Genomic DNA, 23,579 nt, shown 5'->3' on the forward strand with positions numbered 1-23,579 from the left:
CCGTATGACCACCCTAACACACACTTCACCCTGACACGATTTCTTTGCCTTGTGTGAGAATTCACCTTTGCAGAGAAAATACGCATGGAAATAATCATATAGTTAAAATTTCCAATTGTACTTTTTCACTGTATACAGGTTTTTTTAAAAATTGTTCAGATTCCTCTCAGTGCGACTTCTGTGTAAAAGGAACATTAACAGGTCAATAAGTTTAACTCAAAGCTCTGGAATAATTCATCCAAGTCTTCTCTAATCCACTTGCAAGAAGCGAGGAAGCAAATTTTAAATCATTGAGTATTGACTTTTTATTATTAGTCACTGTTCATAATTTGTTTCAACCAAAAGACAATACACACAGCAGAATTCTAATGCATCCCATGTAAATGTTTACATCCATATTATTCCTCACTCGCCTCTAAGACTTATCATTTAATTTTAAATTTTTTTTTTTTACATCTCAAAAATATGTCTGCAATAATTAGAACTTCATTAGCCATCCCACTTGGAAACAGCCTTTTAATATCTTTACAGTAAAGAAGATGTGATGGGGCATAATGAAAATGTAACTTACAACATTTTGAAAGAAAAGGGACTTTACAGGGACACAGTGGGAGTTCACAGAGGAAAGAGTTCAGAAGCTCTTTCCCATGAGGCCCCCAAATAGAAAACAAGAACAAAACACACAATGCGCAACAGCAGGTTCCAAAAACAAAACAAAAACACACTCCAATGCTCCATCTTGAAGCCAGAATCAATCAGCCTTGTGGAAGTTCGTGAAGCAACTGTGCAAGCTGCTTCAGCATTTTCTTCTGTTTAAGTGTTCCAGGTCCTAGAACCCCGTAGATGGGACCCACTCACTGCTATTGCTTGAAAAAGAGTTATTCACTTCCAGTTCTAAAAACGGCCCAACCCTCCTGAGCCAAAGCTGGTCAAAGTGTTTTAAACTTCAGCACTTTCTGAGCAATTCTCTCTTCAGTGATTCTCCCCATCTCCAAACTCATGAGTACCTAGACATGTACCACATGTCTCTCCACCAACCACAAAGTTTGTGAATATCCACTTTTTGCTCTCTAGCTCTCTCAGTTTAGGACAATGTGGATAAAATACATTCACTAGAAAAGAATACACACATTCAAACTCTTTCCTCTAGTTCTCATGGCCCAAATATTTTCCAATGCAGAAGATAGTGAAGTTGAAACTCAAAAATAGTATCCCCTATCTTCCAACCTCTTCTAGAAGAACATAAAAATGGAAAGCATGTTATATAGGTAAAATACTCAAACCGTTAGTGCTGGACAGTGTTAAGTCTATTTTCTTTCTGAATGGGACAAACAAGGGGTATGAACCACGTTTTTAACTTATCAAGAGGAAAGAATCTCCTCCCAATTGTTACATTGAGGAATGTTTCTTTAAATGAGAAAAACTTTAAAATGAACAGACGACCACTATACACAGCATAAAATATTCCATGACTGTCTAAATCACCTCAAGGTAACAGCACCGGAGCATTGTGGGAGAAGCTTCCAGGGCAGAGCACCCTTCCTACAGTTTTTTGAGATTACTTAGATGAATTCTCCCTTAGGGTTACCGGGGGGAAGGGGAGGGAAAAGGATACAAACTACTCTGGAAGAGGGGGAAAAATGAGGTAAAAGTGCATGTGAAATTATCCAAGTAAGTGTGTGCAGGCTCACTGCTTATCACCCCAGAGTTATTAAAACAGCCATGGAAATCACTCTTTCCTCACAATGGCTCTAAAGTTGTAAATCTATCCAAATTTGCTCCCCCTTGAATGGTTATATTAGGGAAATAAATTACTGAAATGTGCAAGTATTCATAGAAATTAAGAGATTTCTCCTTTTAGCAGCAAGGCCAAGTGAGAGGAGAACTAATTCTGATCCTAGAAACTAAGGCACACTGAAGCTTTCAAAGATCCAATCATTTGAAACAGTCTTCACAACCATCAGTATCCTAGGCAGTTATTTGGCCACTAGTCCTTCAATATGGTGCTCAGATAACTCTCTGAAATTACTTCATATTCTACACAGCACCCTTTGTGTTAAGGCCATGATTTTTATTCCTTCTAGACAAAGCTATGGATGATCATATAACTCTACCTTAAAACTATGATCACCCAAGGAGATGCTTTGTTACTAGAGCGGACCCTTTCCAGCTCCATTAGCTAGCACTATCTTATAGCATGGTCTCCAGCAGATTTCCGAGATTCAACTCAGTTCAACTAAAGAAACTTGAGCTGGTTAGCTATAAACATGAGAGAAAATAAAGCCTCTACCACAAAGAGGAATGTTAGACAAATTCTATTCAAGAAATCCACCAATATTGTTAATCCGATCATGTTTCACAGCATTAAGTATCCATCCAATGAAATCAGTCTGCAAAGAAACCTTTAAAGGCTATTTTTCATTGCACAGGCAGAGCAGTTGTCTAAAATATATACTAGTCCATACTTACTTTACTGAAAACTACGCACAAGGTAATATCTTATCCTTGATTCAGTTAACCGTTTACCCAGCGGAGTAAGTTTCAGCAAATCTTGCTCTTATATATTAGTAAGACCAGAAAGTTTCCCTTTGGAGCCTTTAGTTCAACTTCAGTTTGTCAAATGTTAGGAATAGTCTAGCATCTGATACAGAGCTATATTTGACAAGACACTGAAGATTTTAAGTAAAGGCTTGGTGAAATGGAGGGGGGGAAATGGATATTTGTACTCAGGTTTAAGACGGAAGCCAAAGTAATTATTATACTGTACTCAATACAGTAATGATTGCAAACATTTTAAGAGCAAGATGGCCTGACTTTTCCTTTCTTCTTTAGTATATCAGACATGGCACCTGTGCACCTGAACATACATAGTACATTCAACACGTGCCGCAGGACAGTCACCCTACCTCATTCCATCAATTCAGTGTTAAGGTTTGATAACACAAGGGTCCTTCCTAAAAAGCACTAGGCACTCTCACTGGTTTTTAAAAAGCTCCAGACCCGAAGAGTCTTTAATGAAGATATTCTTGAGATTGGCCTCTCTCAAGACCAATTTCTCAGATTCGAGAATAGATATTCCTACCCTATGGTGTCCATAAGACTTCCTCTGCCATAGAAGACAAGGAAGCTACAAGGCTTCGTTCTTCCAACACCATAAAGTACAATATAGGAAAGATTTCTTTAACCGTGTGGTCTTTATTTCAGTGCCAGTGTTACAGATACAACACAAATGTTCCAGTTAGAAGAAGGAATTCAAACGGAATGCCAAGGTCCAAGCCAGGCTCAGGAAATAAAAAGGGAGGTTTGGAGTAATGGAAGATGACTCCAATATGCTCTAGGATGAGTCTGATACTCACTCTTCCTATGGGCAAAGGTGCTTTCGTTAAGGAGTCTAATCTTTAAAAGTAGTGAACTCCTCTTTCCACACACTTACCATAGTTCAACAGGCAAGTTTCGGGCTTAGGAGAAATTTTAAAATTTGTGGTGGGAATAGGGGCATTAATTAATAACTATATATATAGGCATATATATACTTTTAGAAGTTGTCCACCTTGCACTTTAAGGGGAATCAGTTTTGAAAATCATGGAAAGTATTCATGACTACAGCTAAAGAATGGAAAGAAAGGGGAGCTGGAAGAGCCTTGGAAGTTTCTATTACAAATAGAGCACCATATCCTTCATGCCAAATCTCAACAAAACTCTCTTTAACTGCATCTGTCCAGTGTTTACAAATAACCTCTCAAGGTCTGACCAGTTCTTGGTAACATACATACATGTGTGTGTCTGTGTGTATACAGCAATGCACAGAAAAGGCTACCAGGAGCCTAATGCCTCTTTCAAACATTGGGGGAACCGGTAGAAAAAGGCAGGGCTCCCTAATGTCCATTATTACATTTCCATTCTGAATGCCAGATGTAAAAAGCGCCTGAAGATGGTGACCCAGCTTGTGAGGAATAAATACCCCACCTCGCCCAGTCCACAGAGAAACACAGTAGAAAGAAGGGGCAACTCTTTGCTGCAGAGACAGAGTGAGTGTTTTCTTGCCATGGATCCTGGTCCTCTCCTCCAGACCAGCTGCTTACGTCCTCAGGGGCCCAGGGAATGTTGATTCTGGCTGTAAATGCGGGAGGGGTGGAGAAGTGCGGAAAAAGGAGAAGAGGAGGAAGAGTGCAAAGTAGCCTCCAGAAGCAGCCAGCCTCAACAGTGGAGGAGAGGAGATTAGTCTTTAACAATGCTTCAAGGTCAGCAGTAACTTTAGGAAAATCCTCCTCAACAGTTCTCTTCAGCTCCTCATGCCCGTGGTACGGTTGGGGGGGACTTGCCAGCGATCACAACCTCCTTCCCAGAGTTCCTTTGATTGAGTGGGATAAGAATGAGAATGGTGCCGAACCTTCATTGCCAGGACTGCGGGGGAAAGTTGTTCACCTCTGCTAGATCTTGCATTGCTGAGCCCTTGTGATTATATGTGAGCTTGATCCTCATTCGCAGCTGTTGCTGTGAAAAGAAAAGAGATTTGCAAATTATACACTGAAGTAAAATCTCTAGAATCTGTCCAGTCCGCAAACAGACTTTTAATCTTAGAGAAAACAAATTAAAGCAAAGCTGTCTCTTAAAAATGACACACAGGCAAACAACAACAACAACAAAACCACCTAGTATCCAGCTACTAGCCGCCGAGCCAGTGTGTCTCAGAACGCATTCCTGGCTTCCACCCCAGAACTGCACTAACAGGACAGAACGACTTGGGAGCATTTTCATGGTAACATTTGCTGAGTATTTTTCAAAAAGATTCAACTCATGTATCTAACTTTCTAGAAAAATGAAGTAAACATATTCTCATCTTATGCTCTACATTCAGATATATCGCTGCTTTGTCTGTAAAACCTATGGTAAATGTGAACATAAACTGGTTTCATTCTCAAGGCATAAAAGAAAAAAAAAGTTAAAGGTAAAAGCAGTCATTTTAAAAGAACTCAATTACAAGCACTTTTCACTTTATGTGGCAGATTTCAAATACTAATGCACTAAGAAAATTTTTAGTCTATGTATCAGATTGTCAAAGGATTTTGTGCTTGTGCTATAGGTAGATACCTAAAGAGGATGAAATCATACTGTTATTATAAGGCACTACTAGAAATCTTTCATAGTGAAGAAATTCTCTGAATTACTTTCAAAAACTGAAAACTAGTCCATTGGTTAGTATTAAGTGGAGAATCGATTTACTTCTTTGAAAAGATATAATAAAAATATTGTTTAGTTTCAGTTTCTAAAACTTTTTCATTTGGCTGCTTTTACTATGTCTCCATTTTTGCTATGCACACCTAATAATTACAGTAGTAAATTTGGATATTTGGTTCAACAAATGCTCTTATTCCAGACTATGAATTGTGTAAAGATTAAAAGATCTACGCTTTCCCCATCCTCAAGCAAAAAACTAGACCTTGAAGCCTCTAAATAGAGAACTTTTTTAATAAGACGACACTAAGTCCTTTAATGTGCCTGGGCTCTGTTTATTATCTACAAAAGAACAAGTTTAGACCAGACATTTTCACAGATTTCTTAATGATTATGAAACCAAATATCCAGAGAAACAAAGCAGAATTTTATTTCAGGAAATATGCTTACATATACCTTCTTCAGATGTTGTCTTCAAATGTGCTACTCACCTTCTGTGGGTTCAGGACTTTAATGACTTGTGTGATGGTGCCCGTATTAAATGCTGGGACAATGCTGCTGCTAGGAGACAGAAGCTGCAGCTGGAACGTCTGGAGAGAACAATGGGCACTCTTTAGAAAAAGTAATACACTTAACGCTATGTCAGAGGGTTAATAGCTCTCCATTCTCTACAAATGGCCACAGCTCTTAAAAACTAGCCATCAGAAAAAGGAAACCTAGAATAAGGCAACAAACAAAAAAGTCAGATACCCAAATGATGGTTCAGGTAACAAATTTTACCTACTACTACTTTCTGTTTGTTTTCCAGATAGCAGCAATCCAGAGTGTGTGGGTGGGCTATCACTTCATGGCATTTATAAATCCCCATCATTAGGTCTTTGATCGTGAGCCACTCTTCCTTTTCTGGCAGAAAGAACTTTATCCTACCATTTTTCAAAAGGTGACCAATCCTTTTCTGGCCACCTCACTTAATAGTAACTGATCAACTATGCAGGTAGAAAACAGGTGCCTGTGGCTAAAAAAAAAAAAAAGCTAAAAAGAAATGAAAAGAAAAGCTTTCTAAAAATAACAAACCAGCATACCAGTCACTAACTAACTACAGGCTGGGATCCAGAGACTTGAACTTTTGTTTTCTAAAGCCTGCATAACCTGGAATGTGTCAAGACCTATTCCAACGTGACAGAGGTGGAGGAAAGGCTGGAAAGAATCAGCTTGTTAGCGATCTCTCCATTGGGAAGATAGGCCCTAAGAAAAAAAAACACATGCAGAACTAGCCTATACAGAAAAAGACCTGGAAAAACCAAACGCCATACTCTGTTGGGTGCTGGTGGGTTTTGTTTGTTTACTAGGAACAGATATGAAAGTGCTATAAGCAAGACAGGTAAACCATATTGCTAGCACAATATAGTATGTATATAGCTATTCTACATATTAGGATTTTAAAAATCTTTCCTGAAAGGTTAGTCTTTTAAAATATTAAGGAGAGAGTAGAAAGAAGGAAAGAGAGAAAGTGGGAGAGAGAGAAAGAAGTGGGGAGACAGAAAAAAGAGAAGGGTGGGGAGGGAAATCTACCTAGTCTTCTCCGAAGCCAAAAACTACAAGAGTAGAGATTTAACCTCAATGCACAGGTTTATTATTTTGGGTCTTATTCATAATTCTGTCAAGATAAATTATGTAAGCTAAAATACTATTCATTTGTTTATATTTATCTCATTCAATGTAAGATGCCATCAATTATAATTCACACCATTATTTTATATATCACTGAGAAAGAAAACAGGCTGCCAATTAAACTATTACACGGTAACAATTTTAAAATTCACTTCAATTTCAGAGATAATAAAAAGTAAATCATAGAATCTACATTCTAGAGTTAAAGATACACCATGTCATACAAATAGGCATTGTAAACAGCATTGTAAAGCAAAGAGCAATTAGGGGAATCGTTTTATAAACTATATAAATGTCTAATTAATGTACTATATACTTGAAACTAATAAAATTAAAAAAAAAAAAAAAATAAAGCAGTGTTCTAAAGGCAGAGATGATGCATTGCCATAACAGCAGCCTAAAGTAACCAGTATAAAACCCTAAGTTGCAGCAGCTAACATTTACTGAGCACTGAACACACCAAAAGTGCTTAAAAGCAGTACCTGGGACATAAAACTCATTTATTCCTCCTGAAGTGGATATCCTTAATACTACTCCTCTTTGCAAGTGAAGAATCTGAGGCACAGAGGTTAAGTAACTTGCTTAATGTCATACAACTAGTATTGCAACTACTTTACTCTACTGCTTCTACAACATCTACATTATTCAGGCTCTTAAGAAATGAAAGTAAAGAAGACTGCAAAGTCAGCAGTAACCACAAATAAAAGGTCTTAAATTTCCAAAAATGTGTGGTCTGAATGTCATATCTCATATGTCACTGCAAAAATGAGATTAGCTTAGTCTAAACTAAGGGTTGGCAAAACTGTGGCCCATGGCCAAGAATGAACTGACACCTATTTTGTAAATAACATTTTACTGGAACAGAACCACACTCCTTCATTTACATACTGTCTGTGGCTATAACAGCACTATAACAGCAGAACTAACCAGATGCAACAGAGACCATATAACCTAAAATCATATCTTGTCTTTTACAGAAAATTCTGCCCACTCCTCATTCTAAGTTTTTCTTTATTCAAAAATTCATTATTCCAAAATGAACACAAACGCTCCTTAAACTTAGGTTCAATATAAAGAAAACTTGAATGTATGAAAGGAAGCAATCAGTATATCAATAGTAAACTAGATATTAGTGATGGAGAAATGTTTCTCTTCTTTATTAAGAAATGAGAATTTTTAATTCTCTAGAAATAATACCAAATAGATAAAATCTCTCATCTTAACTTTAATTCCATGTTAGAATTTGTGTATTACCCCAATCTACCCTCAATGTCCTGAGCATTAACAGACCACCTGACAGAATCCTGCTCTTACTACTATTAGAATGTCTTTTATGTCCTTTCTTTATCCTACAATACTAACTGTAAGAATATTTATGACCAAGCAAAAAGTACTTACTAAAAATGACATGCTTCCATGAACCATAGTTACATTATTATTAGTTTGGATTAATGTGTAGAGATTAGTTTAATCTCTACACATTAAAATGTATCTCTTACCAAATGCATTAAAAATGTTAATCTTATTCAAAGGAAAAAAGCAAAGATGACATTGTAGTACCTTTGGTACTGCAGCCTGGAAAACAAAGTCTGTCATGTCCAGTTCTGTGCTATTGGAGGCCTGTATCGTAATCACTGTGACACTGGGGTTGGTGTTTGACCGTTCAAAGGTGAATTCTATCTTTAGGCCATTCTTACTGTATGCGGTGATGGAGGGGATGCCTGGGAAAGTACAAGAAGATTAGCCTAATTATAGTCAGCCTAATGCTTACAAAATTATTCTTTGATGTCTTCAATAACTATCTCTCATTGCTCTATTGATGATAACAATTGATAATTGCTCTATTGTACCTGTAGCTATGTCATTGAAGAGAGGCTGTGATGAAAGCCCATCCAACAAGAAGGGGGGCTGGGATATCTGTGGGACTGAGGCGGGGGCAGGAGTAGCAGCTGGAGCACCTAAAGGAAACATTCCAACATGAAGTCAATCTTAGCCAGCATGACAAAGCTCACCAAGGAAATAAGGAGAAAATTATTATGATCTCAGGTTAAGGGAAGAATTCCTTAAACAAGATGCAAAAAGCACAAAACATAAACATAAAGAACTTAAAATTCAAATACTTTAAAATGAATAATGTCTAGTCATTAAAAATTACTATTAAAAAAATAGAGAGACCACCCAGGTAAGAGAAAATGTTTGCTATACAGTAACAAATGGATGAGTATCTGGAACAATAAATATCTTCCTACAAATCAATAAGGAAAAGTGATAACCTTATTTAAAAGTGCTAAGAGATATGAACAAGCCATTGCCAGAAAAGGGAACCTGCATGAAAAGGGTATCTTACAAAAAGAGATGCTTACAAAAAGAGATGCTTACAAAAAGAGTAATGAGGGAAATGGAATTTAAAACCACATTGAGATATTCATAGCCATCAGAGTGGTGAAAATTTCCATGTCTGATAACAGCAAATACTGGTAAGAATATGGAGCAATGGGGACTTCTAACCTCTTGACATAGGGACATAAACTGATACAACCCAACCAGAGAACAATTTAGCAATTGTAGAACTGATCGTGAATATACCCCTAAACTGAAGTTCCTCAACCCCAAAACTAATGAAATTTTAGGCTAGATGATTCTTTGTGGGGGGCTGTCTTGTACACTGTAGGGTGTTCAGCAGCACCCCTGGTTTCTACCCATTAAATGATAGTAGCATCCACCAGTTTAACAACCAAAAATATCTCCAGACACTGTCAAGCCCTGGTGGGCAAAATTCCCCCATTTGACGACCACTGCCTTGCTCGGGAATGCTTATGGGTAATTCTTACATATGCACACAGGATGATATGAACAAAGTATGCATAGCAAGGTAGTTTCTAACAGAGAAATACTGGAAACAACCAAATGTCCATCATTAAGATAATGGATAAGTAAATTATGGTACATTGACAAAATACTATACATGTACAACAGCAGAACTGTGAATAAACTAAAAATACAGTTGACCCCTGACCAAGGTGTGGGTTAGGAGCGCCAACCTCTTGTGTGGTCGAAAATCATGTACAGTAGTCTGACCTCCACACACAAAGATTCCCAACAGAGAAGTTCATCTTTGAATAACTCAGGTTTGAACTGCGAGGGTCAACTGAACTGCACAGGTCAACTGAAAAAAATAATCCACATAAGTAGATCTATGCAGTTCAAACCCCTGTTGTTCAAGGGTCAACTGTATACATAACATGAATTATTCATGGATTATTCTCACAAATACTATGTTTAGCAAAAAAAGTAAGGTGCAAATGAACACATTCAGTTGGATACCATTTCTAAAAAGATAAAAACTAGCAAAACAATACCACACACTATTAACAAATACACAGACACAGTAAATATCAAAGTTAAACACTGTTTTAGGACAGACAGTAGTTCCCTGTTGCATCAAGAGAGAAGGAGATGAAGGGGAACTACAAAGGAAATGTCGACTTTCATAATATTTTATTTTACAAGCTCAGTAGATCAAATTTATAGAAGTTTATAGCTGTTAAATACTGCATAAAATTTTAACACACACACACTCCCTGCGAAAGGCAGGATGGCGTGGGGGAAAGATATCACCATATTACCATTTTTATTTGATCCTTCCAAATAAGAACAAGCTGAGGATCATGCAACAGAAGGCAAGTGACAGAATATGACCATGAACTAAGAGAAATCAGGATTCGAAGAAGACGCCTAAGAAAATTCAGCAAAATAAAATGCATTTTATATTTAAATAGATTTCAAACTTACTTATGAAATTAACTAAAAATATACCAGCTTAAAAATCTTTTTAAAAAAATACCCAAGTACACAAGGAGGAAAACATGAAATACCAAAAATCAGCAAGAAAGATAGAAATACAAATGGCTAAGCAAAGCACAAAAAGCTAAAAAAAATGTGATACTGCAGAACATGCAGTCAAGCTGATTACCAATGAAGTATACAAAGAAATATTGACACGGTTCTCCTAGATTTTATAAATCTAATCTAGTAATTTTCTCACAATTCCCATTTTCAAAACAATTTTAGAAATGTGTTCCCATGGAAAATCAGAGGGTACCCAACATATACAGGTAACATATGGGTCCCTAAGTCCCTTAAATTTTAGCTTTTTTCTCCAGTAAAGGTACAATAGGTAGTTTGGGGAAACAAAAGAAACTCACTGCTCCAATTCCTCTAAAAGCACACACACTAAATTTATTTACTAATTTCCACTGATTTCAATTATTGTGCATTAGGATATGACTGTAATGATGGCTTAATCTAGAACTCAAAAATTTTTAACTTAAAAATAGTAAAGAAAATGGGAAAACATGTTTAAAACACATTAGGAATAAGTAAAACCTAGGCTTTTTAACATTTTACTATTTCACTTTTCATATAACACTGGGAAAACAAAAAAGAAAACAAAAATATTAAGACCCTATGATAAACGAGTCAGGGATACAAAAGGAAAATGAAATTCACATATAATGCAAATATATACATGTATACAAAACATTCCCTTGTGACTGAAAAAATTAAAATTAACAAAATAACGGGGCTAATATTTGACCTGTTAGGGCTGTTAAAAAATGATACTATATAATACTTATGACTAAACAGTGAAACTGGTGGCTATATATATTGAGGATAAGGTAAATCACATTGACCAGGTACCTACTATAAGTCATGCATCCACTGAATAAGTCACCATTCTTCACAAATACCCTCTGAGGTAATTTTTATTCCCCTTATTTTAAACAGATTCAGAAAGACTAAATAACATAGCTGAAGAAGGTAATCCAAAATTGGTATAATGATGGTATTTGTTAAGGCATTAGTTATAAGAAAAATCTGGAAACAAATAAAATTCCCAATAGTAAGAAATCAAATAAATAATAGTACAAACTTCTTGATGAAATATTAGACAACCATTTAAAATTATAATTGTGAAGACTACGCACTAACATGGAATGCTAATATGTTAATAAATAATGCATATTGTCTATAAGATGTTTTAACTATGGGATTGTTATTACCTTTCCTTATATCCAGTATAGATCTGGCATCTGAGGATTTGAAATTGACTATTTGTTAATGACTCAAAAATATATAAGAAATAGCATTCTGAAATTTTGTTAAGACACAGATATAAACCATAAGCTCTGGGAGGCTGCTGTGTTAGGAAAAAATCATCTAACCTGTGATAGTCTAGATGACCATCCAACATACTTATCCTATGGCTGTTTTTTACTTGAGGTCATGTATGCTATAACTGTCCATTAGACTTTTAAAGAAGTCATTTGATAGAAATTATACGCTATAATGATACTCTTGGACTTAGGAGTTCATAATATCACTGAACACATTGATTACAAACGTCTACATAAACAAAGAAAAACTACAAATGGAAGTTATGTTTGAATATTACAATTATGGATGATTTTTCTCTTTCCATTGCTTTAATAACAAGGAGAAAGGGAGGGAGAGTGGAAGGAAGGGAGGAAAATAGTAGGTTGATAGCTCTCCATTCTCCACAAATGGCCACAGCTCTTAAAAACTAACCATGATTAAAAAGAAATCTAGAATAAGTGATGTCTTGGGACACTCATTAATAGCAGAGGTGACTTGGAATATATTTCTTTTCTAGCCTGAAAGGGAAAGGCAAAGGACTACGAGTACTTTATTCTCTCCAAATTAAAAACTGGACTTTAAGGAATCTCTAATCTCTAGAACATTAGTATGGCGGCTTATATTCCAGATGTGAAGATTCTAGTATTGCTTCTCACGTAGCCATTCCCATCTTCAATTGATTCAAGTGCTAGAAAGACTATGTTCGGCATAGTTTTTCCTCAAGGCCTTTATCTCTGTGTAAGAATTAAATAACTCCAGTCTGGCTCACCTGTAAGGTTGATGTCTCCCAGCAAATCAAGAAGTTCTCCACCAGCAGAAGCTGGTTTGCTTGTAGGTACAGTCGGAATAACAGGTGTTATGTCATTTCCTCCCAACAAATCCAATAAATCATTGGCCTAAATAAGAAAATAATATCTCAATTTATCAGTCATTTACCTAATCTTTCAACACTTAAAAAGAAGAAAGAGAACCATCAATCAATCCAGGAACACTGAAGGGAATCAGCTAAGAGATGACTTATAAAGAACTATAAGATCATCAGGGTCCCCAGATAAGTAAGTGAAAAGCTACCTGGCTGGTAGGCTGTGGCCCAGAGGGTGGTGGTTTGGTCTCTAGTGGAGCTGGTTCTGTCTCTCCATTCGTTTGCACAATCTCAGTAGGGCCATTTGTGGTCACTTTTTCCATGACAGGCATTCTCTCAAGCAGGGCAGACCTGGAAGAATCTGAAGTGGTTAAATTCTGGGCAGTTAACCTAGGTTCCCTACCCAAAACATTCGCTGTAACCACATTGGAGCCAAACACGAAGAGCCATCTCCCCTCCCCACCCCGCACCCCCAACACACATGCTGAAATGGAAGGTGGATTACCAGAATACATGACCTAAATTCCTGGCTGGATAAAGAGCAGGCAAGAAACCTTGAATGGACAAACTGTCCATCTAAATCCCAAGAGACTGAGATTTCTCAGTGGTAGAGAAATTGGAATAAAACAAAGGTAAATCAATAGGTGTGCAATTAAGAAGACACTGCATAACAGAAGAAGGGGGAAAAAAGATGACATGCAACAAAATGTTAATAGTAATAATATTTGAATGAGATTCTCTTGAAAAACTACAACTGCAACTTATTAACTAAATAAAATGGAAAAGGAAGCAAACTTTCCATACCAAAAGAAAGGTGAAAAGGGCAATGAAAGATCACAGTTAATTCATTTATTTAGAGGCTAGGCAGAATAGAAGATGAACAAAACAGAAGCAGTCAAGCAATTAGAACTAAATAGAGTTAAGTCAAGTTCATAAAGCACAAGGAATGAGCCTCCTTTATAGATTTACCATGACAATTTGTTCGGGATGTTAGGAGAAACATGCATAGCTTAGTTTCTTTCACTTACCTCATATGGTCATATTTCTTAAAAAGTGCATTATATTCTACAGCCCTCTGCTGGAGTTCCACATCAATGCTGCTTCCATAGATGGAAACGACTTTCTTAATTCGGCTTTGGGATAAAATGACAAAAGAATTCAAATAACCCCCCAAAAAGTTCATAAACAAGCAGACAGAATAATGTTTAAACCAGAGTTTTCTGGTTAAAATTTTGAAATACAACTTTTCTAAATTTGCATAGTCTTTTAAAAACATCTTTCCCTTTATCTTCATTCATCCAACATATACCTCAACACCACCATTCACCATTACAACTATTCTACTTGTAATGCTAGCTTTTTGTCTGTTAAATAACCTATACCCTAAAATTTCCTAGACAAAGGTATCGATTATTAACTTGCTAAAAAAGAAACTTGTACTGTTCATGTTCTCTGTAATAACTTTAAAAGAAGCTTTTATCAACAACAGGGGCATAGCATCAGAGTTTTATCAACAAAGAGTCATCACTTGATACTAAATTCTTCTAGTTACAACTTAAAGAGAGTCAAAAATATAATTTTTCACAAGGCCTTACATTAAAAAGTAAAGCAGAAAATCTAAGAGAACTAAGTTTGCCTTATATATGCTTGGCTGGGAAACTAATCCAAGAATGGACTTTTATTCAAAATAGTAAACAGCAAAATTTAAAGATTTAAACACCAAAGCCCTCACAATTTCCTTCTTATTCAGACATCTCAAAATATTATAACCAGAACCCTTATATGGGGAAATAACTTTAAAAAGAAAAAAAGGCATTAGAAATATGATTTTTAAAAAGTAACTTTTTACATTCAAAATACTCAACAGTAGAGTGGGGGGGACTAGAGGGAGCAAAGTACAGATGAAGTAAGGATTAACCACGAAAAGACGGTTGTTATTGTGGAGTAAGAGGTATATGTATTTCATTTTACTATTCTCTCTACTTTTGCCTTTGCTTGAAATTTTCCATAATAAATAGTTTTTTAAAATTACGAAACAACCTGTTCACCCTACTTTTTCTCCATACTCACTTTACAGTACAGGTGAATCGAGTAGAAAGCTTCATAATGGCAGTGAGGGCATAACCTCGTGTCACGGAAGTGGACATATTAGAGATTAGGACACTTTCTAAAATATCCAACACTTCATCTTCTGTTACCTAGGAAGAAAAAAAAAAAAAAAAAACAGCATATAATGAATTTTAACAGTAAATCTCTAAATCTGATATCAAGTCACAGGATGCCACCAGAAAGACAATCCTCCCATCATTACCAAGCTTTTAACACAATCTGTGCTTTGCCAGGATAACTGTCCAAGCTGATCTATTAACCAGAAGCAGGTAGGAGGGAGGCAAAAAAGAGTGGAAAATATCACTGGGGGCTGAGAGGCACATTACAGCTTCAAGAGGCAGAAGCAGACGAAGAAAAGAAAGTTACACAGAGTTCAAGTACTGTTGCCATAAATTCTCCTATAGTCAGTCCTTTCATAAGCAGATGAAAACGTGGCTACATGCCTAGTTTCTTGTTTAAATCAGCCAGAGGGTAAAAGAAACAATATAATTCAGACAGAAGGGGTAAGGAGTGGATCCTAAGGTGGTTTTAGTTTCACAATGTCCCAATAAATTCCATCTAAAAAAAGGGCAGGTTTCCCAATATAATTATGGTATTACTTCTTTCAACCCTTTTCCCGTTGAGGAAAAAAAAGTGCAGCTTGCAGCCGGCGTTAATTTAACATCATGCGTAGGAATGGTACATTTCTAGGATTTGACATTTTCAGCGATCAAGAATTACTATATTTTGTAAATGGAAATACCACTACTAAAAATATAATGCTATAAAAAGAATGATGTCATTTATTTCCAAAGACTATCAATATACTAGAGTGATGTGAAAATAATAATAAAAGCAAGATATTTCATGACAAATTTTGGGGTTAAGGTTAGGACTGTAACCCACGAGTTATCTCAGGGTAAACGCTGCAGCCCCAAGCACCACTGGCAAGTATCCTTGGGGCAAATGGGAAATGAGTTAAAAGGTTTTCAGGGAATCAACCTCAAATCCTCAGAATACACTACGCTCTTAAAACCAAAAACACTATTTTTTCCTATCTTTAATTAAGAGTGACAAGGAGTACCTGAATAGGCTCTTCTTCTTCACATTGGCCAGATACGAGAAGATCTCCATATTCACCTATACACCATGCAGCTACTTGTACCAAAGGTTGCTGTCAAAAGAAAGTCACCATTTATTGTTTGTCAAAGATCTCAATCCTTGGAAAGATTAATGCAAATCATAGGTCATCTAATCCTAAAGGTTAAAACTGAGGCACATCTAGAGAGTTAGTAATAAGAACATACCAGAAAAATAAAGTATAATTTTCTCCCCACTAAAGTAGGAAAAAAAGGCAAATGAAGCCCTTACTTGAGAATAATCACCAAGAATTGCTTTGTACAAGCGCTGGACAGTATAGGCATGCATCTCCACACTATTGGTTATTAACTGGATCAAGTTGGGGACTGCATCGTCACGAACATAGCTTCCTGCCTAAAAGGAAATGCAGACAGTTACCCCTAGAAACACACAGTAATGATAACAAATGCTGGCTATTATTGTTGCTATTTAAAGACTATTACAAAACACCTTCAAAGATAAAATTGGTTTCAATTCTCAGCTTCATAAGCAGCTCAAACTTCAAAGTTTTACTTATTTAAATGAATATTCTAAGTTTTTTAATTTTATAAAAAATAAAATAAAATCTCTTTGTTTAAAATAAAAGAAACATAAAGCTTTAAAATTTCAAGAAAGAACTTTTCTATACAAAACAGTTAAAGATTTCAAAAATTTCAGAAGTACATTAACTGGGAACTTAATTACAACAAACTCTCCCTTCCTACAACTCCCTGACACCAATGTTAAAATCATATGAGCTAGCTGTAGCCATGTTACTCTGGAGGACGGTGAGAGGAGTGTACTCGAACAGCTCCAATGGGGTCTATTAAATAAGATAATAAATAAATAGTAACTTTTTAAAAACTTGAATTTAAAATCTCACATTGTCTATGACAGAGTTTATAAATACAATCACAGGAATGGAAAATATTTTGTGCTGAATTATCCACACTATTTCTTTTTTTTAGGCGAGGCAACCCTTGGTTGACCTCACAGATTGCAAAGACCTTGTCAGCTTACAATCCCTTATTTTTATTTTTTTATGCCTACAGCATCTGGTTTTCCTAGGTGGTCCCCCAACCAAGTACTAACCAGGTCTGACCCTGCTTAGCTTCCGAGATCAGACGGGATCGGGCTTGTTCAGGGTAGCATGGCCATAGACCACACTATTATTTTTTAACTCAGTCTCTTTAATGTCCTCTTGATCAGTAAAATCTGAGATACTATTTGACACCATGACATATGACAACCTAGCTAGCTGCACAGGACTTACAAAGAGTGGAACCTGTGCCTAATACCAACCAACCTTGGTCAATCTCCCATGACTGGACAGAAGAGCACACATGATTTACATGACTGAGACGAGGCTTAACCATGTGTACTTTGGAAAGAAAAAAGAAAAAGGAAAAGGAAAAATAAATGAAAAAGAAAAAGAAAAATAGAAAATTCCCAGGTGACTGAGCTACCTACCTACTCTTGTTAAGAAATACAAAGACAGTCTAAGGCCATATCACCCTGAACGCGCCAATGCTATTTCCCCATTACTAAATACATTTATTAACTCTTAATCTTTTACAAAATTAAATTATAGGTAAACTAGAAACCTAGTATGTCACAGACAGAATGTCACAGTAACAAATATATATATATATATGTATATACACATCTCATAATTATAATAGCATCATTTCTACCTGCAGATGTTTCATAATTTACTAAAACCAATGGTCATTTGGAGACTTCTTGTTGTTTCCAGTTTTCCCGTTATATAAACAAAACTGGGATAAACACCTTTATATATCTTTTGTACACTTGTTCTTTTACTTTTCCAAGATAAAGTCCTAAAAATTGAATTAATGTATTAAAAAGGTAAAAATTAAGACTTTTGCTACATGTTATCATCCTGTATTAGAAAGACGGCACCATTTTATACCCACACAAAGAGTACTACCTATTTCTCTATTTTCTAATACCAGGAATTAGATTAAAAAATATAAGTGAAAAGTGATAACCTTACTATTTCTCTACTAGCAAGAGTATTTTTCAGTGTTAACTAGCTAGTTCTTCTTTTGTGAATTTGTCTGTTCAAATGCCAATTTTTCCATTAGGGTATTTGATTTTTCCTATTAATTGTAAATTATTTATAGATTAAAAATATTAATAAGCTATTACATATTATAATGAGTTACCCCCAGTTGTCACTTGTCTTTTAACTTAGCAGATTTTTTTCCCTTTTGCTATACAAGTTTTAAATTTTAATATGGTCAAATTTGTGAATGTTTTCCATTATGGTATCTACTTCTGGTGACATAATTAGACACAGAAAGTTATTTTCTTGATATGCCACTACGCTATCATCTTAAAATATTTAATCTCTATTAATTGAATGATAAACAGAAAAGTTCCAAAATTCTGGCAGTGTACCAATGAAAGAATACCTTATAAAACTGTAAGTTTAAATCCAGAATAAATTTACTCATTCAAAACCTTCCAATAGCTTCCAATCATATTCAAAATAAAGCCCGAACTTCTCTGAGGCCCTAGATAATCTTGCCCCTGCATCAATGCTACCATTCTCTGGCTTCATTTGTCTTCGTGTTCTCTAAGCAGGCCAGGCTTGTTGCTAACTAAGGTCTTTGCCACACTTGCTGTTCCCTCAGATTAGCATACTCATTCTCCAAATCTTTGCATGGCTCATCAGTCCACTGAGGTCTCTGCTCAAACGTGACCTCTGCTGAGTGACCTGACCTGACTGCCCCACTTGAAATACTTGGCCCACTGCCCCATATTCCATCCTGCCTGGCCATCATCATAGTCTCTCATGCTGCTTTAGTGTTTTTCACATCATTTTCCCCTGTCCAACAGTATAATACGTTATTTCCCCATGAATTCCTATCTCCCCCACTAGAAATGCAAGTTTTGTGAAAACAAGAGCTTTGTCCGTAAAACCAGCACAACCAGCACAACCAGCTTAATCAGCACAACCAGCACTTAGTATATGGTGACTTTAAAAAGCTACTTACCGTTGTCAGGACACGCATAATTGTGTCTATATGCCACCGTTTGGAAGGTGCATACCTAAGAAAATAATGGCACCAGGTGAAAAAACTGGAACCTGTAAATTATACCGTGCTCAGTGACTTTCAAAAATCCTGCCTAAAGTCTTTTTTAAGTTCACTGGTTAAGTGATTATATTTAGAGACATTTCACCTTCAAATCTAGCAGCAGTACAGATTTCAAAGGGTGATGAAATGGCACACTGTCGAATGCAGACATTTCACATGATACTGCACTAGGAGTTGCTGAAAAGTGGGACTCTGTCTCTAGTTTCTCAGAAAACAAATCATAAACAAATCAGGAGAGGATAGAGAAGAAAAAAAGGGGGCTGTTCCCAGACCCAGGCAAACACCAGAACTAGGGACTTGTTCCCTTAAATTCACAGTGGAAAGTGGAGAAATAACTATACTACCAAAATCTTGAGGTAGTGGTTCCTAAAAATTTTAAACAGAACCACAATTCAGATGCTTTAATTTTTCTATACTGTTCACTAAAAGGGCCATCATAGATGAAAGGTTAAAGAGAAAACACAGGAGATTTTCTAAATGCGGGAATTTTTTGTTCTTAGCATACTTAAATGCTGGCTATAATGGCCTCAAAGCTAATTTCTAATTGGGAACTTGAAATGTGTTTTAAACATGTTTACAACATTCCCCCCATGTTTTGAAGATGCTCTTAAAAGTTCCAAGCATCTTTTATCAATAAAAGTAAAAATTAAATCTTACTTTTCTGCAGCAAGAAAGATTCCAGATGCACAGTCTGCTTTAAATTCCGGCTCACATGAATCCAGAAAATAAAGTAATTCTTTCATCATGCCTCGGATATTATTCCCATTTACCAGGGCAAAACTCAATTCCATTGCACGCCTTGCAAGGGAAAAAATTAAGGAAAAAAAAAGTTACAACATTTACAGTGGGAATGAAACAGAGACCCAGGTATGTGCTGAGCACCAAGCACTGGCAGATGTGTTAATGTCCTTACATGATCCTGTGATCCCAGCCTTTGCACGTGAGATAAACCAACATTATCAAAGTTAGTTTTTCTATTTTGAATCTTTATTCAAAACTTTTCTTCAAATATTCCTAAGAGAGATGCTACTAATGACCAAAAATGTAGTTTGAGTTCAACAGTCTATTCAATAAAGCTAAAATTTAAAATACTTAAAAGGCTCAAAAACAGACACAACAAAATTATTACCCAACGATCACATCTCTATGCATTATTCCTTAAAAATGTAATATATAAAATCACTATACTCTTTTATTACACCTGCTTCTGTCCAAAGATGATGTAACACAATTTTTATCAAAAGGTATGTGAAAAATTAGAATAAAAACAAACCTTGAAGGTATTACACTATGTGCACTAAGTCAGACAGAGAAAGACAAACACTGTAGGGTATCACTTAAATGTGGAAATAAAAGAACCAAACACACAGAAGCAGAGACTAGAATGGTGGTTACCAGGGTCTCGGGAGTGTGGGAGAAAGGGAGATGTTGGTCAGAGGGTACAAACTTCCAGTTACAAGATGATTAAGTTCTGGGAATCTAATTTACAGCATAGTGATTAAAGTTAATAATACTATATTACTGATTTGAAAGCTGATAAGGGAGTAGATCTTAAATATTCTCACCACATACAAAAAAATAGTAATTATGTAATGATGGTGTTAACTAATGCTATGATGGTAATCATTTTGCAAAATATAACTGTGTCAAATCAAAGCAATGTATACCTCAAACTTACATAATGTTGTATGTCAATTTTATCTCAATTTTATCTCAATAAAGCTGTAAAAAAAAAACTGAAAGGAAGAATGAGAGACGTGAAAAGAAAAAAAGGCATGTACTACGAGGGCAAATAAAAATTTCTATAACTGTCTATAAAATTTGGCAACCAAGGCAAAAAATGGAAATGTTTAACATACAAAGGTTGTAAGATTACTTACTATATGCATCCTTTCATATTTGGTCAGTAACTTCAAACATGGTATATAAATTGACTTTCAAAAATATCAACTTAAAATTAGAAAATACTTTCATCTTATCTAATTTAAAAGCAAGAAAAAAATCCTTACAGAAATACAATAATAGCTAATTCTTAAATAGTGCTTAAGTACTTTACCTATACTAATCCAGTTAATCCTGCATGACCCTATGAAGTGGGTACTCTCGTGTCTGCATTTTAAATATGGGACAACTGAGGCACCGAAAAGTTAAGTAACTAGACCACTTCTATTAAAGGCAGAGGCAGGATGGAAATAAAGCAGTCTGGCTCCACAGTTTCAGCTCTTATTGATATAGTCTGTCAAAGAGACAGACACACATTTTACTTTCGAAATGCAAAGCCCAGTAGTAAGCTCTAGAGAACCACCACAAATATGAGTCAGAAGGCCTAACTTCTATCCCCAGGTCTGCCTTGTATTAGGGTTAGGGTAAGGTTTAGAGCAAGTCATTTGGTTTCTTTTGTATTTCAACAAATCTGTTAACTGAGGATAGAACTGCCTTATCTCACTGGCTTGTTCTGAGAACTAACTGAGAGGATGCTTGTAGATATTTTGCAAAGCACTGTGAAAGTTGTTACTGAGTCTAAGTTTTATCTTTAAGTTGCCCAGGCACTTAGCATCTGTTCTTCGCAAACAAAAGGAATTCAATATCAATAAACATTTGTAAAGTGAATGGTTTCAGATCATTTCAAATCTAATTTGTTCTGGATTTGAACATACAACCAAAAGTTCACTGAGGCCAGCTATAGCTGGGTTTTACAAATATCTACAATTCCTCTAAGGAACAGAGGAGTAGAGTTACTCCACCAAGGAAAAACAAGGTATACCTTTTGAAAGTGCTATCTGCTGCCTAACAGTCATTCCTAGATGCAGTGTTCTAAGAAACAGCTGCCTTTAGGATCTTAGGGCATAACAGTACTGTGAGAAAACGTGTGCTGTCAGCAATCTGAGTTTCAGCATAGTGGTAAAACACTTAGCCGATGGATCACTCCATATTTTCATCCTCCAACACACAAAGCACAGTACCTCTGTCAAGTAAACTTGTGCCCAGCTTATCTTCACCTGTTTTATTTATCAAAGAACCAAACAACTTCAGTGTGTGTTGAAGTATGCCTTATTGGCCCCCTTCACTGACTTAAACTTCTCCCTGCCAATCCTTTCTATGAAAGGATTTACTTTGCAGGGAATTCATATGTGCAAATGATAACTAAACACATAAATGTCAACATTCTCACTTTCAAAACTATTACAGAGTTAGATAGGGCAGAGACAGAGAACTATCAATAATCTGTTACCGTTTTATTGAGACATCCAAATCTTTTAGACAGTCCACAATTGTGCTTCTGTGCCTCTGTACTGCATTATGATCTGTCTGCACAGTCTTCAACAAAGATGTCAGAGCTACATATCTGGATGAAACAAAGTTGCAGGACAGAATGAAAATGTAAAATTCAGTGTAGTTCTCTGCCTAAATAATGACAAAAAAATGTCTAAAGACTAAAGGAAAGCATATATTTTTAAACATATGAAAGATAAGACAATGAGTACAACGTAACAGTTTAAAGGCATTAAGAGATGCTACGATTTAAAGTGGCAACCAGAAGCAGCCTTAGATTTAGATTTGTGTTCATAGTCAAGTCTATTTAAACTTCTAAAAATGACTGACTCAATTCTTTCAAGTTCTTCCAAACAGCATAACAAAATAAGCACATAGTATGCCTTTTCAGGCCTTAATCCCAAATGTAAGAGGAAATGATTTCAATTATATCATTTGTATTTTCTCTTTTATTTGATACTAGTACCAAAACTGCTCCTCCAAAAATCTGAGTTTTAAGATCCAAATATTTAAAAATTCTTTTGGAAGGAGAAGATAATTCAAGATACCAAAATGATTATTTCCACATTTTTTTCAAGATTAACATTACAAGAAAGAAAAATTTCTCCTAATTAAAGAAGAAAAAAAGGCAAGCAGGATATACTACACATATAGGAAAGTAACAAAATAAAAGATAACACTGATAAATTCATCTACTTTTAAAAACTAACTGGAATTCAGAGACATTACAGGTTTGCGACCTGAAATGTTATATTTTTCTTCTTAATTTAGAGCAGGGGTCAGCAAACTACAGACACCTGCAAAAATCAAGCCCTCTGCTGTCTGGTTTTGTAAATCAATTTTTATCATAACATAGCCACATTCATCATTTACATAGTCTACTGTTGTTTTCACACCAAAAGGCAGAGTTGAATAATTGCCAGAGACCCGAAGGCCCACAGAATCCTAAAATACTGACCATCTGGTCCTTTACAGAAAAAGTTTGTAAGCAAGTAATTTTCACTCCTGCTTTATAGTATAAACCTGCTTTATAAACAGGAGTGAAAATTAAACCATGAGGCAAATTCTCAAATTCTTCACAAAACGGTAGTTTTAAGACCAGACTAAAA

General features: G+C 35.8%; 1 protein-coding gene, 1 non-coding gene and 1 pseudogene across 3 annotated transcripts in view; all 3 read right to left on the bottom strand.

The window, feature by feature from the left end:
• Nucleotides 1-280: 280 nt before the first annotated feature.
• The window catches only part of AP1G1 (adaptor related protein complex 1 gamma 1 subunit), a 64,110-nt gene continuing 40,811 nt past the window's right edge, over nt 281-23,579 (bottom strand). For both annotated transcript variants that reach the window (XM_011380676.2, XM_011380675.2), the window contains 13 exons: nt 22,430-22,543; nt 19,855-19,995; nt 19,096-19,150; nt 16,325-16,447; nt 16,038-16,127; nt 14,936-15,063; nt 13,894-13,998; nt 13,075-13,216; nt 12,773-12,899; nt 8,697-8,804; nt 8,407-8,567; nt 5,667-5,765; nt 281-4,494 (listed from right to left, as the gene is read on the bottom strand). In XM_011380676.2, coding sequence (XP_011378978.1) covers nt 4,393-4,494; nt 5,667-5,765; nt 8,407-8,567; nt 8,697-8,804; nt 12,773-12,899; nt 13,075-13,216; nt 13,894-13,998; nt 14,936-15,063; nt 16,038-16,127; nt 16,325-16,447; nt 19,096-19,150; nt 19,855-19,995; nt 22,430-22,543 — 1,495 coding nt within the window. In that variant the 3' untranslated portion in view covers nt 281-4,392. The remainder of the gene's footprint in view (nt 4,495-5,666; nt 5,766-8,406; nt 8,568-8,696; nt 8,805-12,772; nt 12,900-13,074; nt 13,217-13,893; nt 13,999-14,935; nt 15,064-16,037; nt 16,128-16,324; nt 16,448-19,095; nt 19,151-19,854; nt 19,996-22,429; nt 22,544-23,579) is intronic.
• LOC111731814 lies at nt 17,116-17,234 on the bottom strand (annotated as a pseudogene).
• LOC111731816 lies at nt 22,064-22,149 on the bottom strand. The gene has a single exon (XR_002777327.1). It is a non-coding gene; the product is annotated as a small nucleolar RNA SNORD71 (small nucleolar RNA).

The sequence above is a fragment of the Pteropus vampyrus genome, unplaced genomic scaffold (genome assembly GCF_000151845.1).
Source record: "Pteropus vampyrus isolate Shadow unplaced genomic scaffold, Pvam_2.0 Scaffold399, whole genome shotgun sequence".
NCBI lineage: Eukaryota > Metazoa > Chordata > Mammalia > Chiroptera > Pteropodidae > Pteropus > Pteropus vampyrus.